The 24,199-nt window shown below is 34.2% G+C and overlaps 1 protein-coding gene across 1 annotated transcript in view; it reads left to right on the plus strand.

Annotated features, from left to right (window-relative positions):
- COL24A1 (collagen type XXIV alpha 1 chain) overlaps positions 1–24,199 on the plus strand; it is a 415,211-nt gene that overhangs the window by 133,232 nt on the left and 257,780 nt on the right. Inside the window, exons 13-16 of the mRNA XM_073896005.1 lie at positions 5,723–5,776; positions 8,614–8,658; positions 20,641–20,694; positions 22,774–22,818. Coding sequence (XP_073752106.1) covers positions 5,723–5,776; positions 8,614–8,658; positions 20,641–20,694; positions 22,774–22,818 — 198 coding nt within the window. The remainder of the gene's footprint in view (positions 1–5,722; positions 5,777–8,613; positions 8,659–20,640; positions 20,695–22,773; positions 22,819–24,199) is intronic.

Here is a 24,199-nt window from a genome sequence, read left to right on the forward strand (position 1 = left end):
CTGGGTGGCTCAGTCGTTAAGTGTCTGCCTTCGGCTCAGGTCATGATCCCAGGGTCTGGGATCAAGCCCCACATCAGGTTCCCTGCTCAGCGGGAAGCCTGCTTCTCCCTCTCCCATTCCCCCTGCTTGTGTTCCCTCTCTCACTGTGTCTCTCTCTGTCAAATAAATAAATTAAAAATCTTAAAATAAATAAATAAAATATAACAAATATATATTCTGATTAATTTAATTGATTTGATTCTTTAATTTTCCTTTGGGAATACAGGAGGGTTCAGGAAGCCTTTTTCTTTCGGCTTCACATTCACAGAGGGTCTCAAACGTAGACTTTTAACTTTAACTTCAAATCCAGATCAGATTAAAAGACAAAAATCACAAAGAACACACCAACAGGATTATAAAATGTTTTTCATTTGATTTGTGTCCTGTTACTGGACTATGCCACAGGCTACATACTGTAAATTAATATTTTTATCAATCACGTTGATAAATGATCTTTTGATTGGCAGCATTATTTGATTCCATTTTTTGGTGTTATGATATTACTTTTATGTTTTAAAGATTTTATTTATTAGAGAGAGAAAGCACGCACAAGCATGAGCAGCGGTGGGGGAGTGCAAAGGGAGAAGCAGACGCAGACTTTCTGCTGAGTGCGGAGCTGGATGTGGAGTTCGATCCCAGGACCCTGGGATCATGACCTGACCCATAAGCAGATGCTTAACTGACTGACCCACCCAGGTGCCCTGATATTACTTCTAGGTTAAATGTGTATTTTGTAACCCTCTTTTGGCATTTCTTTGTGTAATTATATGCTCGGTGCCTTGAGAAGTAGAAGTGTGTAGGGCCTCTTCTGACTTTTTAGTGGCCCTACTGGTGACACAAATTTGCCTCTAACTGGATATATAACCTTCTATCTAAAAGTCAAAAGCATATATGTTGTTATTTTTTTAATGTTCTTTGTTTCATTACACGTTAAACTCTAGGAGTAGTGTCTTTTTTTTTTTTAAGATTTTAGTTATTTGAGAGAGAGAGAATGAGAGACAGAGAGCATGAGAGGAAGGAGGGTCAGAGAGAGAAGCAGACTCCCTGCTGAACAGGGAGCCCGAGGTGGGACTCGATCCCGGGACGCCAGGATCATGGCCTGAGCTGAAGGCAGTCACTTAACCAACTGAGCCACCCAGGCACCCCTTAGGGGTAGTGTCTTGAGAATGACCACAACCCCATGTGATTTCTTAGTGGATGCTGCTGGCATTTTATTTCTGTTAGCATCAGCATAATAATTATTAAGAAACCTTTATGAAACACCAATATAATTACTCATTAAAATCTTTAATTGCAAAATGTTTTTGCACCCTATTCAGGCTATGTTGAGTAGAGGTCTGACTTTCTCCTGAGTTCTCAGCTGATTACTTAGTTCACTGATGAGTGTATACCAGTTAGGGTGTCTATTGATTTTATTTATAAGCAAAAATTCAGTTGTATATATTAAAATAAAAGTTAAGTCTTTTTAAACTTGAGGCTATCTGTAGCTGGTGATTCTGAAAATATATATAGCATGTCATCATAATCATAAATGTTTTGATATCAGGAATGTTTTTGGATGCTTCATTTTACAAGAAATTTTTCACATCCTCCACACGCTTGGCTTTTAAGCAAACAAATTATAGATGCTTTACTTACTAAAGTTAAGTAGAAGGAAACTAATTTTCTCTTTTTAAAAAAATTTTGCTTGTTCATACAAACTGTAGAACATAGGGAATTTTAAAGGTGTTTTTCCTGGTCAAAGAAGAGTGCTGCTCTTACTATGGCAACACCCAACTAGCTTTCACTCTCAAAGATTAAGTCCCTCCCAAGGTTGTTATTCCAGGCAAAACAGAAATGGTTCCTGAGATATTTACTTAAAACAATGGTAAAGTCTACATAACATAAACATTTCCATTTTATGAGTATTTTTAAGAGTATAGTTTAGTGGTCTTAGTTTGGGCTGCTATGATAGAAATGTAGACTGGGTGGTTTGTTTATTTATTAATTGATTGATTTTTAAGATTTTATTTATTTATTTGACAGAGAGAAACACAGTGAGAGAGGGAACACAAGCAGGGGGAGTGGGAGAGGGAGAAGCAGGCTTCCCGCGGAGCAGGGAGCCCGATGCGGAGCTCGATCCCAGAGCCGAAGGCAGACGCTTAACGACTGAGCCACCCAGGTGCCCCTAGACTGGGTGGTTTAAATGACAAACATTTGTATCTCGCAGTTCTGCAATCTGAGAAATTCAAGATCAAGGCACCAGCAGACCCAGTACCTGGTGACGGCCTACTTCATGGGCTGTAGACAGTTGCCTTCTTACTGTATCCTCACATAGCTGAGATAGAAATCACCTCTAATCGCATTCATGAGGGCTCCACCCCCATGACCTAATTACTTCCCAAAGGGCCCACCTCGGAATACCATCACATTGGGGACTACACTTCAACATATGAATTCAGTCCATATCAGGAGGCAAGAAGTACATTCACATTGTTGTGCAGCCATCACCACCATCCACCTTCAGAACTTTCTCATCTTCCCAGACTGAAACTCCATACCCTTTAAATAGTAACTCCTCATTCTCACTTCCTCCCAACTTTAGGCAACCATTCTACTTTCTGTCTCTATAAATTTGACTAGTATAAGTACCCATAAAGTGGGATCATGGATGTGGGATCATACAATATCTATCCTTTTGTGACTGGCTTACTTCTCTTAGCCTGATTGTCTTCAGGGTTTGTCCATGTTGTAACGTGTGTCAGAATTTCCTTCCCTTTTAAGGCTGGCTAATATTCCATTGTATGTATATACCATATTTTGTTTATCCATTCATGTGTTAAACATTTGGGGTGCTTCTACTTTTTGGCTATTGTGAATAATGCCATTCTGCTTCTACAAATGATATTTACTTTTAAAAAAATCTGCATTCTTTCTTAATGTATATTATTATGGAAGCATTCACTCTGAAGTCACCCATTCTCTGATTAAAGTAGCCTTTATAGAATTGAGTCAAAATGGCCTCCTGTATCTCTCCTTCAAATTCTCTTATACTTGGGCTTTTCTCTGTATCTGTAAAATGATTCTGCTTTTGCCACCTCCATTTCAGCCTCTCTCTGGTTTGGTGATAATTTTTCTTTTTGTTTTCTCCTCAGAGCTCTAGGAACCTGTAAGGCCTCCAACATACCTGTCCTAAAAACCTTATCTCTTTATGAGCTCTTTCTGTGAGTCTCATATCTCCAGTTCCCCGGTAAGATAATTACATTTGAATGCCTCATCAACACCATAGACTCAAATTGAGTGAGAAAACTTACCCTCTTTCTACCAAATAGCATTCCTATTCGTTTTCTGTATTTCTACCAGTGGTTACCACTTGCTTATCAGTCCAACTACAAACCTTAGAGTCATCTTTGCCTCAGTCTTTAGAGACAATTACAAAGACCTGTTGATCCACTATTAACCTAGTGAATTTTATAGACTGCAAATTTGATTGTATCAAAGCTATGCCTAAATATTTTTTTAATGGCTTACAGTATAAATTCCAAACTTTCCATCATTACATACGAGACTTTTCTTGATGTGGCCACTGCTACCCTTTCCAAGCTCACCACTTGCCTATCATGCATAGAGAACTATTTGCAATTCTGTATAAATGCCATGTCATGTCATTCTTATTGATTGAATGAATGATAGTACATTGTTAGCCCTGCTCAAATGTTGCCTCTTCTGTAAAGCTTTCCTAAATCATCCCTCTGGGTGATGTTGGTCATTCTGCCTCCAAATTTCTGTTGTATTTTGTATTTATCACATCATATATTACATAATCATATTATAATTATCATATGAAGTTATAATTATTTATTTGTATGACCTTCTTTCCTAAAAAACTGTGAACTTCTTGAGGGCACTGACTTTCATATTCATCTTTTAATTACAGCTCCTGGCACATAATGGGCACTTTTTTTCTCATTATGTAAAACTATTTGACCTAATGTTTATACATATGTATTTATTTAAAAAATAAACATTTATTGGGGCACCGGGGGTGCTCAGTTGGCTAAGCATCTGACTCAATCTGAGCTCAGGTCTTGACTTCAAGGTCATGAGTTCAAGCCCCGTGTTGGGCTCCACGGTGGGTGTGGAGCCTACTTAAAAAACAAAACAAACAAAAAAACCCGTTTATTGTGATGATGTGTAAGTCAGTTGAACCTTCTTGGCAGTGTTGCATTTGGCAGTTTGAATTGAATGGATATAATTTATTTTTAAAATTTAAATTCAATTAATTAACATTTAGTGTATTACTAGTTTCAGAGGTAGAGTTCAGTGATTCATCAGTCTTATATAATGCCCCGTGTCCATTACATCATGTGCCCTCCTTAACGTCCATCACCCAGTTACCCTATTCCCCCACCACCTCCCCTCCAGCAACCCTCAGTTTGTTTCCGATGATTAAGAGTCTCTTGTGGTTTGTCTCCCTCTCTGATTTCATTTTGTTTTATTTTCTCTCCCTTCCTCTTTGATCCTCTGTTTTATTTCTTAAATTCCATATATGAGTGAGATCATATGATAATTGTCTTTCTCTGATTGACTTATTTTGCTTAGCATAATACCCTCTAGTTCCATCCACATCGTTGCAAATGGCAAGATTTCTTTTTTTATTTTATTTTATTTTTTTATGGTATTCCACAGAGTGGGCACTTAAGTAATGTTTTTTGAATCAATGATCCAGGCTCATATTACTTCAAATTTGGACCATTGAAAGAGCCTTCTAACAGGTTTTCCTACATTCATTGTTTCTTGTCTCATATGTATTCTATATCCTGTCAATAGATTAATGTTTTAGAAATACAACCTAACCTCAGGGCACTACCACAATGCCTTAAAGGCAGGAGCTTCCAGTTGTCTAAAATATAAAGTCTAAAATTCTTAGCTTGAAATTTAAAGGTCTCCTTAATCTAGTCTCCAAACTATCATACACTTTGTCTTTTAAATTGTTGAAGAGATTTTTATTTGCCACAGAGATATAACTAAAGTATGTTAGGATAAAGTACATTGCATTGTTGTTTATATGTACCCCTTGTTGTCAGACCAGTTGGAATCTTCTTTAGGATACAATGGATCTTTGGTCTTCTCCAAAGCATCTTACAGGTATAATGTTATCCGTTACTATTTAGAGACACTTCCTGAAATCTTTGTTTCCATTTCCTATAATTGTTCTGCTTGGAGTTTCCTTTCTCCATCCTCTGTTTGTCAGGATTTTAACTACTCTGTATGCCTGTCTCAAGTGCCAGTCTGTTGAAGTGTTTTTTTTTTTTATTGCCTTTACCTCCTGCCACATTGGAATGAATTTCTTCTTACTCTGTACTAAGTATCTTTTGGTACTTCCATTCTGCCTTACATTTTAGTTAATTATATATTTTCTCCCCACTATAAAATCCAACAGAGAAAAGGATTTGGTCTTGATTTTCATTTGTCACTACATCTTCAGTTATGTTCCCTACTTTTTTTTCTTTTCTTTTTTTTTTTTAATGGAAAGGTCTGTAACTTCTGGAAGGAAGGTGGTAAAGCAAAGGAACGAAGTTATTTATTCTGTTCTGCCTTAGAGTTTCATATTATTACGAACAAATTTATGATCTCTGTTTAGAATTCCTTGCAGGGTAAGTATTCAAATGAAATAATACAAAGACTGTTTGCTCCCTCTAAGGGTTTTATTGGCTCTCCTGGAGAAGTAGGGCAACGGGGACCTGAAGGAGAGAGAGTAAGTCCATTTCCTTCAAATATTATTTCTGAAGCGATATGCTTATAATAGTACCCCAGAGTTTATAAGCTCATGTGTCAGGCAGGGAATCTTATGGAGTGAAGCAAGCGGCTTTAAGAAAAATCACCTACCGGAAATATAATTAGACTCTCTGGAATTTTACTGACTTTTGTTTTAAGGAAGTAAGGTGATACAAACATATATGGTTAGCTATTTTAAATGCAATTAAAAAAAACACAAGTTGGAATATTAAAATGCCTAATTATGAAAATTTTATTTTATAATTCATTAACCTTTAAGCACAAGCTCTTGACAGGCCTTATATTTGATAGTATAATATACAGTAAATAATCCAGCCTCAGAAGATATATTTTTTGTTTAATAATGGAAGATAACTGTTCATAAATGTAGGTATGAGACAGATGCCTACTGTGAATAAAGGTACTTGTGAATATAGAATCTTTGCAAATGGTTGTTACTTTAAAACAGAGTTCTGGCGTTCCAATTCCATCATGTCTAGTTTTCAGCATTGTATGCAGTTCATTGCTTTCTATTTGTATTCCTTCATTTTACTGTCAGTACTCATTGAAAAAATAGAATTGAACAACATTGGGTTTGAAAATAATCATATTCAGAATTTAGCATTCAATACTATTATTATAGGTATGCTATTCAAGCCAGAGTTTTCATTTCTGGAAACTGGTTTTTGCAAGTGAAAGTAAACCTGACTATTCTTTGCTGGATGAATTTTTCAAATATATAGTTTGAGTGAATTATATCACATTTTCTTGTAATCACTTGTGAATTTCCTGACAGAGGAGAAATATTCAGAGTTTAAATGTGCTGCAGTGACAATCAAAATGTCCAGTCTCCTTTGATGAGATGAGATGAAGATTTTCCCTTGGTGAATATACAAGTCATTTCTTTCACTTGCAGAAATATCTTCAGTGTGATCCCACAACTAAGCTACTTAATTGCCATGTGATACAGCAGATTTATAGATCATGTTTCCAATCTATTCATGCAAAGAATTGAACTACTGCTCATTGACCAAAGGAGTATATACAGTTTACATTGTGATTACTCTGCTGCTCATGATATAATACTTTCCTGACCTTATTTCTAGTTAATAATGTAATAAATAAAGCAAAATTATATATTCTTGCAAAATGTTATCATCTTGAATTTAAGGATCCCATCACTGACCAACATTAGGCACACTGCCTGTAATCATGCTCACTAGTTTTGACCAGTCTATGTGAAAATATTAACACCTGTCTCAAATCATAAATATAAGACAATTGTGTGATATTATGACTATCATGGGTAACATGTCCTAATACTATTTGGCTACTTCAAAATTTTCATTAAAACTATGAATAATATAGCTAACAGTGTGTTGTTATTATGTTATAAACTGTGTATGTGTAGAGAAGAGAGTAGAGAAGAAGCGTAGAGAAGAGCAAACAAAAAGAGTATAATGCTAATCATTCCTGAAAACAAATAGAAAAATTCCTTCCTGGGAGTCAGTAATGTACGTATGTGTATATATATATCTATATGACAAAGTGCTTATATAATTTTGTCTGTATTATCCTTGGGTTTCCTGCAGAGATTTAGTAGAGCTACTAAAGTTATAAAAAAATAATTACCTTATTTTTTGAAAAAAACGGTTGGCTATATTACATAAAAATATATAAAGTCTTAATGAAATGAGTCCTATTGCTCACCCATACCCTTTTGATAAGACAGTAGATAAGTATGTATCAAACACTGTTGAATTGGAAGTGGATGGATTACTTCAGTTAATGATATCTTCTAACTTATCTCTATCTACTATAAATTCCAAGCTACATGGTTCTGGCAGATATCTTAGTCTCTAAGGCTTCTAAGTGATTCTAAGTCTCAACGTGATTATATCAGTGAGGATATTTTGGACTGTCAGTAGCAGAAAACCCCAACTCAAACTGGCTCAAAAATGAGGAAATTTTTAATAATGATGGTAACGGTAATAGCAAACAGTTTACTGAATGGTTATATATATGCAAGGCACTATGCAAATACTTTATATGAATTAACTCCTTTAATGCACACAAATCCCAGTAAGATAGGTACTATTATTATTATTCTCACTGTAGATAAAAAAATTTGAGGCATACAGAGAGAAAGACTTATCTAAGACCATATACGGGTTATAAGAGCAGAGCCAGGATTTGAACACAGATGTTCAGCTCCAATGCTTGAGTGTTTACGTATTATGCCCCACCGCTTCCTACATGACCAGAAATCTATAGGTTAGGTGAGATCTAGGCACAATATGATCTTGAGCACGGTGATACCATCTTTCTGCTTTGTCTTGCCTAATGTTGGCTTTACACTAAGGCAGGTTTCCCATACAATTGCAGAATTGCCAGTGCAAGAGCTAACTGTGCTTTCATTTATGTCCAGCCAGAGAGATAGGGAGACAGAGATGAGGTGATTGTCCCTTAGGTTTTGGAAAAGTAAGACCTTCCTGTTTATCTGGTCATGCCAGCTTTGGTTGTATGCCTACCTCTGGACAGATAACTATCACCAGAGGAATGTCAGGATCCCATTTGAAAGTACAGATAGGATACATTCCAGAATAAAATCAAGATGCTGTTATGAAGAAGAAAAGGAGACACTTCAGTTAAATTAATATATTGAAGCTTTTCTGAATGTCATACCAGTGTAAAGAACAATTCATTTTTCTCTTCATCATACTTCATTAATTGATGTTTGAGGAAAAAGAGATCTGTAATGTCTAACTCATTCATTTTTTTCAACAAATATTTATTTTTGACTTTTATTTATTCTAGGGTGTTCCTGGGATCCGGGGAAAGAGGGGTCTTAAGGGAAGACAGGTAATTCAACTTTTGTCTTTTGAGGTTCAGTTCTGAGAAATATAATCTGATTATGTGCATATTTCTTACCTATACAAATATAAATGTAGTTTGTTCTTGTTGCCCACAATTTATCTCATTCAACCGAATTTAATTTTTGCTACCTTAACAGTCTATCAAATAATACCTGAGATTGTGAAGGAAATTTTAGATTAAAAAATAATGAAATTTAATTCTCCTAACCCATTTAACAGACCAGTGGAAAGGACCTTTATCTCTATGACAAGGAACGAAAATGTCAGAGAAAATACATGAACAGTTTAAAATACCAATGATAGCACTATTCACCCTCATGTTTTACAGGTTTTAAAAATGCCTGCTTCAGATATTAGCTCAAAAACTAGTTCACTACAGCTTCTTATATTTTCAGACTTAAGAAAATCAAGGAAAGTGAATTTTGCCAGGTAATATAATAATTTCAGAGATGGTGGAAATTTTGACATCATCCCATGCCCCCATCTTTTAACAAATGAGAAAACTGTAGTTCAGGGAAGCATCCCCCTGTTATCCTGGCTGAGTTAGTAAAGCTACCTAGCCACCTTCCTTGTCCCTTGTGTTGTGTTTACTACTATCCACAGGTCTTTATTAGGGTAGCACTTTTTGTGCTGCACTGTGTTTTCTAATCTATGAGGAAGGAAATTGGGTTTTTCATAACAGCTTTTCTAAAATGTTGGTGTATGTAAATAAAACCTTGATGATAATTGTTAAAGATTACAAACCTCACCAGAATATTCATGTCCTTTCCAAAGCATTGTATTCTTGCGCTTTGCAGTATTTCTTAAAGGTAGATTAGAATAGGTATTAATATCATTGTTGTATAGATGAGGAGAATGAGGCTCAGTGATGTTGAGAGATTTGCTCTGAATTCCATGGATAATGGTGTTAAGATCAAGAATTGATCTCAGCCCCTCTGCATATAAATCCAGGATCCTTTTCCTTACTCCCCAGTATTTCTACTCTCTGTGACTCACACTGCGTACAATTGCATGATTAATGTTTTCATGACAGTTGGCCAAAATGGGATAAAATTATTTTAAAGTTTCACTTTAAAAATTTCAGTTTATTAAGATAAGTTTACCAAACTGTCAAGAAATTAAAAATTAGCCAACCGTTTTGTTTTCTTACATTTATAGTCAGCTTTAAATCTAATCTTCTAGCATTTCTAACCACAGCAACTGCCACCATCACCACCTGCATTTTTAACTCTTACACACTCTGATAAATACCATCTCATTTGATTACACTTCTTATAGTGCAGAATGTTATGTTACTTCTTTTTGTTTAAGCCCTCATTCACACACCCCAATAGAATAGCTCTCTAATTATCATGTACAAATATCTAATCTAAATATGCAGATGTGGGCTGTCTCAAAATCAACAGTAGGTGAAATTTATCTTCTTTACTCTTGTCTTCTCCATTCTGCGTCTTTATTTTTTTTCCATCCTCCTCCTACCAAAGTATGACGTCAGTAAAAGAATAATAAAGTTATTTACGGTATTATATAAATTATTTCTAATGCTTCAACTGTTACCTTACCCATTAGTAATTATATTTTAAGTGTAGTTTAAGACAAAGTAAGTAATCTACGATCGTGGAATTTTAGGCATTGTTGAAAAAATAGAGCATTCTCCCAAAGCCCCTGTGATTTATCACTTAGGTAGCTACCAACTTCATTTAGCAATATGGCTGGTTTTATATAGATATTAACTTTATCTTGGAAATGTATAGGTAATTTCCAGTTTCCTGCTCCATCATGAACTGAAATTATCCATGGAAATTTATAGATAACTTCTGGTTTTTTGCTCCCTAGAGAATTGTAAAAGTATCCAACAGATGCTATTGCATTCAAAAGAGGAGTTCAAGAAAACTGGAAAAATAATGGATAGAATGATTACTGGGTTGATAACTCTGTTCTTTACACTTACAAAATTTGTAAAGTTTTATTTCTTTAAAAGCATATGCCCTTCTCACAGATTTAATCCTTGGGAAAATTATATTTGAAAAACATATGTACCTCATTTTTCCTAAATAGTGTTTATAGAAGAAAATCTGTCTGGTGCTATAATATGTCATGTATGCTATATGCACTTCTGTTTTTACCACAAAATGATTTGGCCATGTTTATGAGGAAATCACAGCACTTAAAGTAAGATACAGTTACAGCCACAAGTCAAATTATGCCAAGACTGACCTCAGACATTGTTCTAAAATAGTATCTTATGTATAAATGCTCCCCTATGTTGTGTTTATTATAAGTAAAATCATCTTCAAATAGCTTTGACATTAAGTAAGGGCAAACCGTATTAGCATGGGATATTATGCATTACGGGACACTTGTATTTCAATTTAGATGATTAAAATTCCATGAGAAGAATGGTTACTTATTACTGTTTTAATAATAGTAAAAGGAAAATATCTTTTGATGAGTTATCCACTCTCTGATGTAGAAAATATTAGGTGTGTGGAATACAAACTTGGCCATTTTTTTCTTGACAATTTATTAAATTATATATAGTATTTGTTATTATATATGAGGTAGATATTCAAATACAGAGGCAGAACTAAAGCATTTTAGCTCACCATAAAGAAGAGGACAGAAACCTACAATATCTGAAAGAATATAACAGAAACCATGGAAATACTGAAATCTAAAAGCACTTGTATCTAAGAAACTTTTGGCTATACATATGTCAAAGGCAGTTACTTCCAATTTTCAGCTGACTTCAGAAATATTTAGAAGTGTGGATTAATGCTTTATTAGGGTACTGCTATGTGGATCCAATGTTATTTCATTTACTATCATTAGTATGAATGTTATTAGATATACTTTATTATAATCATCATTCCCTTTAATTAATCTGATTATTCTTTCTGTGTGTTAAATTAGCTCATTTCCTCAAATTTTAGGTAGATAGAAGTATGCAGTCTTACGAACATAGAATATGATTCAGTTTGAAGTAATTTTTATAATGTGATTTGTAGAAAATTAATAATCCTTTTTAGATAACTCCTTAAGTTTTATGTAATATTTTACACAGGTTTTTAAAGTCTCTGAAATTAAGGCCAGAAGCTGGTAAAATAAATTACTTCACTTTCTGTATTATGTATGTATGAAACACTTTGACAGTCAAAATTGACATAGAAAACTTCAAAAATCCAAGTTCAGGCCTTTTTAAATATTAATCGAGATGAGCTACTGAGTTGGTTTCTAATCTATGTACTAAAGCTGTGTGTTTGATATGAAGTTTACCAAAATATTAATATCTATGTCTCTCTCATATATATAGACATCATATGCTATGTACATATAGTGCAGAAACATAGAGTAGTAGTAAAAATCCTGTTCAAAATTGTTCAGTTCCGAAATTGTTGCTATCAATCATACACTCACACTGCTGGCCAAATCATCATTTATTTTCCTGAGTAAACACTAAGCATGGAATTAAGTTGTTGTGAACCAGCCTCCTTAGTGATTTCTGTATTTTTTTTCATAAAATGATAGACTTACAAGTAAGAGATATCTTCTCCTAAGTAGTATAAATATTACATGAACTCTTTTGAAAATGGAAACATTTCAAAATAGCATATTATTTTGGTTGTTCAAGAGTTATTTAGTATTTAGCCTTATGCTATTTTTAAATTTAATGTTTGGGTCAAAAGTTATTTCATTTTAAATCTTACTTCCCAGAAACTTTTCCCCAAAATAAAACATTGTATTTATTCAGTGTTTACGGATGGATTTGATATTTATAACACAATGTGTTTTTATTTTTTTCAACCAGGAAAAGTAAGAAAACTGGTTTTATTGGAAACTTGGTATATTTTAGGATCAGAGTATATAAAAGTAGTTATATTAACAAATGTATTTGTTCTTTGGTCTTACATTGTTGGCATTTAAGAATTTTTTTCTTCCCTGTACTATAAGCTATTTTTGATTTCAAGATTTTAGGATAAGGTATTTACTAATAATCATTACAGTTATTTTTAAAGACCTCATGTAGTCAGTTACATATTAGTAAATATTTATGTACTCATGCTTTTGGGCTTTGAGATATTATAGTTCTTACCTCTTTATTTCCTCCCCTCTTTCACTCCCTACATGTTACAATTGGATCAAAATCCTTACTGTCAGTTAATATTAGAGAACAGACATGGGGCTCTAGGTGCTATTCGTCCATTCTTTTTGCTGTCCCTGGATAGCTTGAATTGATCTCAAGTTCTTTCTCAAGAGATCTCTGATAAAAACAAGGTAGTAGACAATCTTTATTGGCCAGGACTCTTTTAAATACCATAGAACTACCATTCTATTTTATATGCTTTACTGTCTTTATTTGAAAAACTTCTTGGAACATATCTGATGAGCCAGATTCTTTAAATTCTTAAGTCACCCACTGATACATAATAGAAAAGAAGAATGCTATTAAAAAAAGAGAGAAGGCAGGGAGAGGTTTCATATATATTTGTTAACATCAGATTTTATACGTGTTACCTAATTGTAAGCAGCTTTTTTTTTAATGCAAAGTTTTCAAACTTCATTCTGGAGTGCCACAGTCAGGAAATTCTATAGTTGCTTAAAAAAAAAAAGCATTTTACATGGCTCCCGGATTGATTTAATCAGTAGTCTCTTTGTTGTACTAAGTAGGTTATGCAAATTCATATGACTCCACAGATCTAAAATATTTATGCCAGAACTGACTTGTCAGGATTGAAGATAAAAATGAAATTGGAGCTGGAATTTACTCTCAACAATGCCTAGAAAATTGTTGTCAAAGTATAGAGGTTTTTGAAAGAGTTTTTCAGGCCTGAAAGAGTAGATTATAAATAATCAAATCATATTACATTAAAGTTTGACAAAGAAAAACTATACTCAGTTTTCTTCTGATGCAAATCAAAATATCATAGCCTTAGAATGGCAGACAAAATAACACCCTTAAGTCACCTGGACTTCAGAGATGTTTACTTTTCTAACTATAGAAAGGAGTGTCTCCTCCTCTTTTCTCATACATCTTTCTGTTAGAAGAGTCTGTTTAAAGTAAACTGTATTTTGGCTTCTAACTCTAGTGTTAGAATTTCAGAATATAAAATCCTTCTGTTCGACATCTGTTATTAGTTTCTATCCTTTGCCCAAGACAGTCTTAACTACGTATTGCATAATAGTGTCTCAGATACATACATTTTATCAAGAATTTGGAGACCATGTTTTCTTTGTTCGAAGAAAAAGTCATAGTTAATTTGGTTATGGAGAAAGTACTACTGTTGCTAGAGCATTCTGGGAAAAAAATGTTAATTTTTAAGTGATTCTGTCTCTTTCAGAAAAAATGTGTTTTCTGATTTTTACTTACTGGTTGTAGTCTGTAGTGACTACATTTTGCTTACCTACAGCTTGACAAGACATATGGAAGAGGCCAGGACTTTGAATTAAACCTACCTTCCAGGTTGGGATAGATAGAAAAGAGAGATACCCAGTGAACTACAGCTGATAATTTGGAGGAAGTCCAGGCAGAGCATGATTTCATAGATAACACTAACAGGTGGAAATTGAGGCAGGCAGTTATTTTCAGGGCAGATAACATAAGAGAAAATTCAGAGACTTGTAGGTTATCAAAGTCAGGAATGTGAGTGCAAATATGGTCATAAGACTTGACTTGAATTCAGGGACTGTATTCCCTGTGTGGGAAAATGGCAAGAATAAAGTTGGGGCCCTTATGATCGAGGGATAGAACATGTATACCAAAACTGCTTCGTGGACACAAGAATAAGGCAGATTGCAGTTCCCACAACTGGAGTACAAGATGGTAACCAGTCTTTAAGAACAAAGCAGGAATTTGAATCTGAGAACTGAGGCCCAGATCGTAAGTAGGTAAACGGTAAGCCTGACTTGATGCTAAGTCTCTGAGAATTGGGCTAGAGCTCCTTAAATTCCTACCTAAGTTTAAAATTAGTTTCAACCAACAAGAAAATGGTTGACCCTTAAAGTATGGATCAAATTGTCCTACCTGAGGAAAAGAAAGGGGAAGAGACTGAATGAATCTTCACAGAGTACTTCACACTCTAGTCTTTTCCTATAGAAATTGTACTTTATTTTTGAAGGATTTAAAAAATATCACAATTTTGTGGTAATATGTATTGATGTGTAAAAGGTGTAGAAGCAACTACCAGGTTTTATTTTAGTGTTTCTAATCCTAGACAAGTTAGTCTGATCTTCTCTTTTCATTGCTTAGTCTTAGAAAAAGTTGAATTCCTGTTTTTGTTGGTAATGCTTATTTAGTGTATATGTCTTTTATGATAATTCTTATTTATCTCTACTTTAGATTGATGTTGTTTCCAAACCATTGTTCTCTGAAAAAAACAAAGTATGTTCATAGTTAACTGTGGCCTTTAACAGAACAATTTTGCATTGCTTTTATTTTTTCAAATTCTGTAAATGTAGTCATTAGTATTTTATGGTTATTTTGGTCCTCATACTTTCCTAATTATTTTATAGTCAGTATTTTTCTAATTTCTTTGTAGAACTAGGAAAATGATTTTACTAGACTCCCTAAGCAATAAGTTTTCCACTGTTTCAAGATATTTAGATATACTACCAAGTTTAGTAACTGTGCTCTAAAATATTAATACCATGCATATATTCAGGCATGCCAAGTCTAGAATAGTTCTTAGTGTTTGATAACTACCATGTTTGATTAACAGTACCATTGTTAGACCCAGGCAAGAGAGAAACTTGATCTGGGCGCTATACTTTTGAGGACCCTGTATATCACAAATAAATAAAGTAAATGTATTAAAAAAAACAAAAACAAAACACATGCGTGCCCTGTTGCTCAGGATCCAGCAGTTAGCATTGGTATAATATGACCTGTAATCCTAGATAACCACTCTTGTTACTATTATCTATTGCTATATAACAAGTTACTCTAAGATAGTGGCTTAAAATGACAATAAATATATATTATTTTTCAGGGTTTTTGTGTGTTGGGAACTTGGGAATGCTTTATTTGGGTGGGTCTAGCATAGGGTTTCCCATGAGGTCACAGTCAAGATTTTGGGAAAGACTACTGTCATCTGAAGGCTTGACTGGTGTTGGAGGATCTGCTTTTAACGGGGCTCACTTGCTGGCCAGCCAGTTTGGTGCTAGTGTCCTGGAAGGCCTCATTTCCTCTTCATAGGGACCTCTCCATGTGGCAACTAGAGTGTCTTCAGGACATGGTTGTTGGTTTGCACCAGAATGAAGTGGTCCATGACAGCAAGGTAGAAGGTGTAGTGCCTTTTATAACCTAACCTCCAAAGTATATTCTTTTGGTCACATAGACCGGCCATGATTCAAAATGGGAGGGGATTACACAAAGGCATTCATATCAGAAAGTGAGAACCATGGGGGTCCATCTTTGAGAGTGGCTATCACAATTTAATGTCTTCAGGCCTCAGAGAAATTCTTCTCCATATCTGTGGCCTATAATCTCATGTCTGAATGCTATGAAGCTTTGTAGGTGGTACAACTGCCAAAGTTAGAGACAGAAACTGCTCAAGATTGTGGTGAGATTTAGGCAGGAAGTAGAAGCAGGTAAGAGCAAAGATGAATTAATTAACTTCTCTAATTCTCTTTTCAGTATGAATGCAGTAGAATCCTGTACAAAGAAGTACTGTTTCCCGATAATGCAGACTTCTATTTTCTTCCTTCTTTTTGTGTTATGATTTATGGTTTCAGAGGTAATAGAACTAGTGCTGTCTTTTCAAAGGCTGCACCTAGAGACTGAAATATTTTGCATTATTAAGCAATTTATATTACTCCTAAATTTGCATTTCATAACTCTAAATACAAAATTCATGAAGCATGAATTTTGCATTAGCAATTAGATGAATATGAAATGCTAAAATGATGAAGTTTTTAAAATATAGATATTAGATTAAATTTTAAAAATTTTAAGTAAATATAAAATTTTAATTTAATATTGATAGTAATTATAATTTGCAATAGAAAATAAAAAAATCCATAGAAAGTCTTCAGAGAGGTGATCTATTTAAATTTTTAAAATCTAGAAACAATGTAAGTAGTTTTATATTAAACATTACCACTTAGTAAAATTTGCAAATAGGACTTTACACAACTCTACTTAAAGATTTATTACCAATTTTACTAGTTTTCTGTCACTGCATAACAAATACCACAAACTTAGTGGCTTACAACAACACCCATTTATTTTCTCACAGTTCTCCTGGGTCGGGAGTCCAGGTACTATTTAACTGGGTCTTCTGCTCAGGGTCACAAGGCTGCAGTCAGAGTAAGTGTCAGCTGGCTGCACAATCATCTGGAGGCTTGGCTTGGGAAGAGTTCACTTCCAGCTTCATTCAGGTTGTGAGAAGATATCATTTTTTCAAGGCTGTAGAATTAAATGCCCTGGGCTTTTTGCTGGCTCTTGGCTAGAGACCACCCTTAAGTCCTATGGACTGTCCACATTTCCTAGAGATCACTCACAATTCCCTGTCATGTGGGAGATGGAGTCTTATGTACTATAACATAATCATATCAGTGACATCCCATCACCTGTGCTATATTCTGTTTGTTAGAATAAGCAAATCATAGTCCCACTCTCACTCACAGGGTGGGTGTCACACAAAAGCGAGAATAGCAGGAGGTCAGAATCATAGGAGGTCACCTTAAAGTCTGTCCACTGTTACTGATCCAACAGTGGAAGTGAGCAAGAACATTATTCACGACTGCAAGAGATCGTGTGAAATCCCTGAAATGTCATATTCTTCATAAGATAAAATTTTATAACTCATCAAAATGATTAAAATGTAAGAAAAAATTATGCACAACACAGAAGAAGCAGTGCAACTCTGGCTTGCCCATTAGTAGACAGTTATTAACATTGGTGAAATTGGCAAATTGGGCAAGAAAGGCAAAAACTCAAGCTTCCCTATGGATGATACCCCTGGAAAATGGTTATTAAATCCTTTGGCAGTGTAAAGGCATTCCTAGGAAAGCACAATTTGATTTGAATTAATGGTTATAATTTTCCACTAGGTAAATGTGAGAGAAAATTTGGTATTTTATTTTATAACAAATTCTTTCAAATGGAGAAACTGTAGAAGCTATCTTTTGTATTCTAAGTTCAAAGGCAAAGTGTTTTGTCACTATTGTTCCATGTTTCACAACCGATCTTTTAAGATCAGTTTTTGACAATGGAGGTTTGTGGCTGCAAACCCTTTGGCTCCTAATTAAAGGAATACAGAACCTCTCCTGCATTTAAAAAAATCATGCACATAATTACTAGAAATGAAATAACAACTGATAAACAGTGAGCACATGACTTATTCAACAACATAAGACATTGGCATGATGCTTGCTTTTTAAAAGAAAGTATATGAAAATAATGAATCATGGAACACTACATCATAAACTAATGATGTACTGTATGGTGACTAACATCACATAATAAAATTAAATTAAATTTAAAAAATAAAAGAAAATATATGTCCAGTATATAGCCAAATATAATGCTGTTTTTTTTTGTGGCATGAGCTATGCTATATTTCATTAAACAGGAAAGTATGTCTAGATTTAATAGGAATTATTTCAGAAATTGATGACACAGTGGTCAACATATAGGAAGGATAAAAAAATAATAAAACAAATGATCTGTCTAGACTAGAGAATTACGAATGAAATTAAATATTTAATGGCTAGTAAAGTGAGAGGAGAAATAATACATAAAAAATTTAAAAGTTGGTATTACTCAGTTTAAATTGTTTCAGGGACAAAGTCAAGTTGAACAGCTAATATTTATTATAATGTTGAACTATCAGAAGAATAGGACGTTGAGATTAATAAGTATTTTATTATTTATTATGCTAGTGCAGGTTTTGTCATAAGTGAAGAACTGATCATAGTTCTCTCCCCTTCCCTTCCTGGGGTGGGGGTGGGGGTGGGGGTAGAAATCACTAATTTTATGGAAAGCTGAACTGGAGAGCAGCTCCTCCTACTGGATGAGGATGGGGCCACTCAGTCCCAAAGAGCACATCTAGGCAATCCTGAGTGAGTCCCCAAGGATGTTTGCAGTAGTCCCTCTCTGCTCCTTGTTCAGACTGATTGTGTCTTCATTTTTTAAGAAAAACTGTTGAGATCTCATTCACATACCATAAAATTCACCCTTTTAAAATGTACAGTTCAGTGGTTATTATTATATTGACAGAATTGTGTATCTGTCACACTAATTTTAGAACATTTTCTTCACCCAGAAAGAAACCCTGTGCCCATTAACAGTCACTGCCCCATTCTCCCTGCAGCACCAGCCCGAGGCAGCCATAAATCTGTTTTCTATGTCTCTGGATTTGCCTGTTCTGGACATTTTACACTAATGGAATCCTGCAATATGTACCCCAGTCTTTATTATTTCACTGAACTTTTTGAAAAACCTACTTATGATCTATCTAAAAAATCAGTCATCTCTTATGTTTCAGATTTATTACAGAATTTTCCTCCACTTTTTCCATTACCTGTACATCATAAATACTTTGAAATACCCTTATTAGCTCATACCGAATAGTATGATGTATTGCAGGCATGTGAACTTGTTGACAACAGAATTTGACTTCCAAGGACAATGAAAGCAAAACGCCTGCCTGAACTTCAACTGACTTTGAAGGGGGTATGGCTACAATATGTTTGACTACACAGATGGTTTTTGCATTATCCTCTGATTACAGAATAAGAAAAACTGCTTCTAGTATGAGTTAACTACGCCTTAGAAACATCATCCTTTTTTTCCATTGCTTAAATTATCTTTTAAGTTTTGCCCATTCATGTTTGTGCTAGTGAACCAGTGATTTTTGGCAGTCTATTAAATATGTATTTAATAACTGGTTTGCCTAAATAAAGAGATTAGAAGACTCTAGTAATGTACTTTTATTTCTGTTAGTCTTAAAAAATTTTAAAAGGGGATATTATTTAAAATGTTAATAATAAATCTTATAAACCATTTTGCAACGTAACTTTTAAAAAGTGAGCTTTAAAGTTGATAAATCTAGTGGCTCATCTTTAGGGAAGAATTTTAGTATATAAAGTAAAAGTGAGTCATTGACTTATTTTACAAAAGAATATATATTAAGAAAGTATGTTACTTACTATCCTTCCTAGTTTTACAGTGTAGAATCCTCAGTAGGCATTTGGGAAACTTGATTTTCAGTGTCACTGTATTTTGTGGTTGCAGGATTTTTGTGCATTATGGCTTTCCCCAGTAACATAGTACTTAAATGATATTTGTTACATGTTTATCATATCTTGGAATGATGAGCTAAAATATTCAGTGTAGATGAGGAGAAAGAGCACTGACTGCATTCAGACTTCCTTCATTCAAATCTTAGTCCCACTCATGACTGGTGAGTGCAAGTGACTTAAGCTCTCTGGGCTTCAGTTTTCTCAACTGCCAAGTGAGGATATTACTATTCATTGATTCGACTTGTTATGAAGATAAAAAGAAGTAGTATATATATAGAAAGTGTTTAAAGCCCTTAACACATGGAAAATGTGCTAAATACATGCTTAAATAATATTAGCCATTTCATTCTTTGTGATGCGGGTTTAGGAATGGCATGAAATCACAGAGATAACTAATGGATTGGTCAGGCAGAAATCTTTGTTATGTTTTCTCTCACTCAGTCACTCTTTATATAGTGCTGAACAAATGTATATTTTCTCCAACTTCACTTTCTGTGTATGTTATTTGGCATATAAAATAATTTTTGTAAAACACAGAAATATTGTACTGAACAAAATCAATGAAGTGTTATACGAAACAAATACAAGTTTTTGTTGCACTACAATTTAGAGGTTAGGAAATAAATATTTCCTATTAATCAGTTCCTTATCAGAAAACACAACAAAAGTGAATTCTTTATCTGTGTTGGTTTTAATAGCATTTCTTCTTTTTTCCCTGGGCCAGGGTTTTCCGGGTGACTTTGGAGACAGAGGCCCTGCTGGCCCTGATGGCAGTCCTGTGAGTACATTGTGATGGTCCAGCCTTGCGATCTGACGTCACTCAGACATCATAGCACCTGTACTAGCCGTCCTCATTATGACATTCAAATAAGCATGATCGGCCAGCCAGTTTTGAGACTTTTGTGCACATTCCAATTTGTAAAGACAAAAATGTTCTGAGTCAATTCTGTCGTGGGAGATAATCATTAAAATAAATCGTTGTGACCATGTTACATGTACCTACTTAAATGAAATTTTAGAAATATACAATCATAATGCTGACTTGTACATTTTTGGGATGAGGGGAAAGCCCTTCATGTACATGAATGTACTAGCAAGCCTCATGTAAAAATTGTGCACTCAGTGACTGCTCTTTTTGACTCAAGCCTGTCATTGATTTACCTGACTTTTGGGTATTTATTTCTAGAGAAGTCTTCTACTTTGGGATTATTCAGCTATTATTTTCAGATTAGGGAGTTACTCTTCTATAATTAGTTTAATTATATTATCAAAGAATGATGGTGGATTGTTGTTTTTTTGACATTAGGTAGAAAAATCTTCATTTTTTTTTTTTTTTTGCTCTCAGTAAACATCTATCAGCTCTCTCCAATCTACTCCATGCATATGTTCTTTTAATAAGATTTTAAGGTGAATTAGAGTCAATCACTAAATCCTTATAGCCTAAATTAGGAGTAGTTCCTATATTTAGGTATAGGTAAATTACTAGCATTTATACTTAAAAGTGTTAGAAAATAGTTTCTTTTTAATTTATTTTTCTAAATTATGACTTTATTAGTTATTCAGTTAGTTTAGCCAAAGTTTTATTTGTTGTAAGTCTTGGCAGATAAGAGTAGAACTGATTTCCAAATAAATCATTAAAAACCTGAATGATGTTTTAAGTAGAATATTTACCATAGTTTTCTTGCCCTTGATTCTGGGACAAGAGTGTTTCAAGAGTAAAAAGTAAGCATTATTTACTTTTTCCTTTAATACCACTTATGTACTTGCATAACTACTGTGAAGCCATCTCATTTAATTCTTTGTCAGTTAAATATACATGAAGTTTGTTAGGGTTTAAAATATTTCTTTTTGAAATATGCTCTTTATTTAAATATAATGCTTCTTGAAGAACATTTTCAGGCTTTACTATCTTTAAAATATAATAATAAACTGGCTGTTTTAGTTTATTGGCTTATGATTCTCTACATTTTTTACTGTACCTTATTTTCAAAACAGAACTTGAAATACAAAAAAGGGGGGGCATTCTTGTACTTCGTATCATGTGACACTGCCATGGAGTGGATTGGGGATTATCATAAAGACTATAATGACAGGTTCAAAAGACCATCACAAATCAAGTGGAAAAATTAATGTTGATAATTTAAAATCTCATTTAATATATATATAATTAATGATATTGGTAATTTCTTACATTTGTGAGAAATTTTTCAAAACCTTTTGTACATTATAACAGTTTTCATTGTGATCTTTACATCACTGAGAACAAGTGTTATTATTCCTTTATTTTTTTAAGTAGACTCCATGCCCACTGTGGAGCCCAACATGGGGGCTTGAACTCAACGACCTTGAGATCAAGACTTGAGCCGAGATCAAAAGTTGGACACTTTAGCTGACTGAGCCACCCAGGCATCCCCAAATGTTATTATTCCTATTTTATAATGAGAAAACTGAAGTTTAGAGAATTTAAATATTATACTTCGAGAGTGGGTAGTGTTTTAAACCATCTGAAAATACTCTTCTAACTCTATATACTGACAACTTATCTTATTATATAATACATAGGTTGGTTATGTCTATAATGCTGACTACTTATAGGATTTACTTTCTTTATTAGATATATAAAAGACACAGAACAATCTATATCCTAGGCTAGGTGGTAGTCCTGGCATCCAAATGCATGGAGCCAGGGGCATTTTTGAGAACTTAAACTGCCACCAGAGTTTACACTTCTTAGGAGGATGCATGAGGGTAAAATTTGACATATTTTTTTTCTAGAAGTATTTGTCTTTGTCTTTAAAAAATGCCCTCAGTAGTTTGCAATTGTATTTAACCAACTTTGTACTTTTCTTTTATGTAGGGACTTGTAGGTAGCATTGGTCCTCCAGGATTTCCTGGGCTTAGAGTGAGTATCAAGTATTATCATTCTTATAAAATATTGTGTTTATATTTGTTAGATGCGCTTTAAAATCTTTAGAAAAATGAGATGTTTTGGCATCACTGTTGGATATCAGACTTGCTCAAATGTATTTTCCCACCAGATACACAAATTAGACCAGGAGTATGAATCAAAAAATAAATTTTATGATAACCTAAAATAACAAACTTCTACAGATTTATGTGTACATATGTATTTATGTCTGTCTCATTAATAGATACCTAAGACTGTTTCTTCAAAAGTATGACATAGAACAGCCACTTCTCTCCTTTGAAATATTCTTTCATACCATGTGGCCTGGATAGATAAAGATAGGGCTAAATATCATACCATACCATTTTATAGCACATGGTAACTGTAGATTTTATTTCTGGAATAAAATTGAATAAATGGTTGGGAAACATCCTGAACAATAGGTAGTAGTTGCACTTCACTAATTCTGCTAAACATTTTTTAAAGATTTTTTTAAATGTATTTATTTGAAATAGAGAGAGAGAGTGTGCACGAGCAGGGGGGAGGGGCAGAGGGCAAGGGAGAGGGAGTAACAGACTCTACACTGAGCAGGGAGCCTAACAACACGAGGCTTTATCCCAGGACCCCAAGATCATGACCTGAGCCCTGAGCCACCCAGGCGCCCTGCTGCTAACATTTTAATACCTAATTTATTATACTAAAAATATAAGTGATTGTATTATTTGTCCACTTAATCACTTTTATTCAGTGAATTTAACTCTGAGTTTCACTGGAGTTTCTAATCTAGGCAAAGTACAATTTAGTAAAAGCAATTCTGTGGAGAGCAAAATAATCTACTCCAGATATGTAGTGATCTGATAAATTTTAGAATATTCATTGAAGCAAACAGACTGCTACTTCTGCCGTATCTTCATAAATATATTCTCTCAGTCAAGCTTAGGGATGTAAGTTGCAGATATTTTATATAAATTGAAGAGCCATGTGCTTTAACAGTCAGCTGAGCCAAAGGCAAGATTCACATACTTTTACAAAATGTAAGGAGCCTAATGAAAATAGAATCCTAAAATTATATGTATATCCATATAAAAATAGGAAATGACCATGGGCAGAGGTAAGATTTTCCCTAAAAATCAATTTAGAGCTTGCTCGTAACACATGAAGTAGGTACTTAAGACTCCAGAGTTTTATGCCATAAATTACAGCCACAATTATTTTTAGCCTGAATTTGAACACAGGTCTTTTGAGTCCAAATTTAATGTTTTTCCCCCCACCTTAACTGCCCCAAGGCAGAAGGTGACAACTTGACCAAAGGAATACATCAGGAGTTCAATTATTGGAACTATGGTGAAAATCAGTATAACAAGTTTTAACTTGC

Source organism: Callorhinus ursinus, unplaced genomic scaffold (assembly GCF_003265705.2).
Source record: "Callorhinus ursinus isolate GAN/ISIS: 27379988/994484 unplaced genomic scaffold, GSC_fseal_2.0 scaffold9, whole genome shotgun sequence".
Lineage (NCBI taxonomy): Eukaryota > Metazoa > Chordata > Mammalia > Carnivora > Otariidae > Callorhinus > Callorhinus ursinus.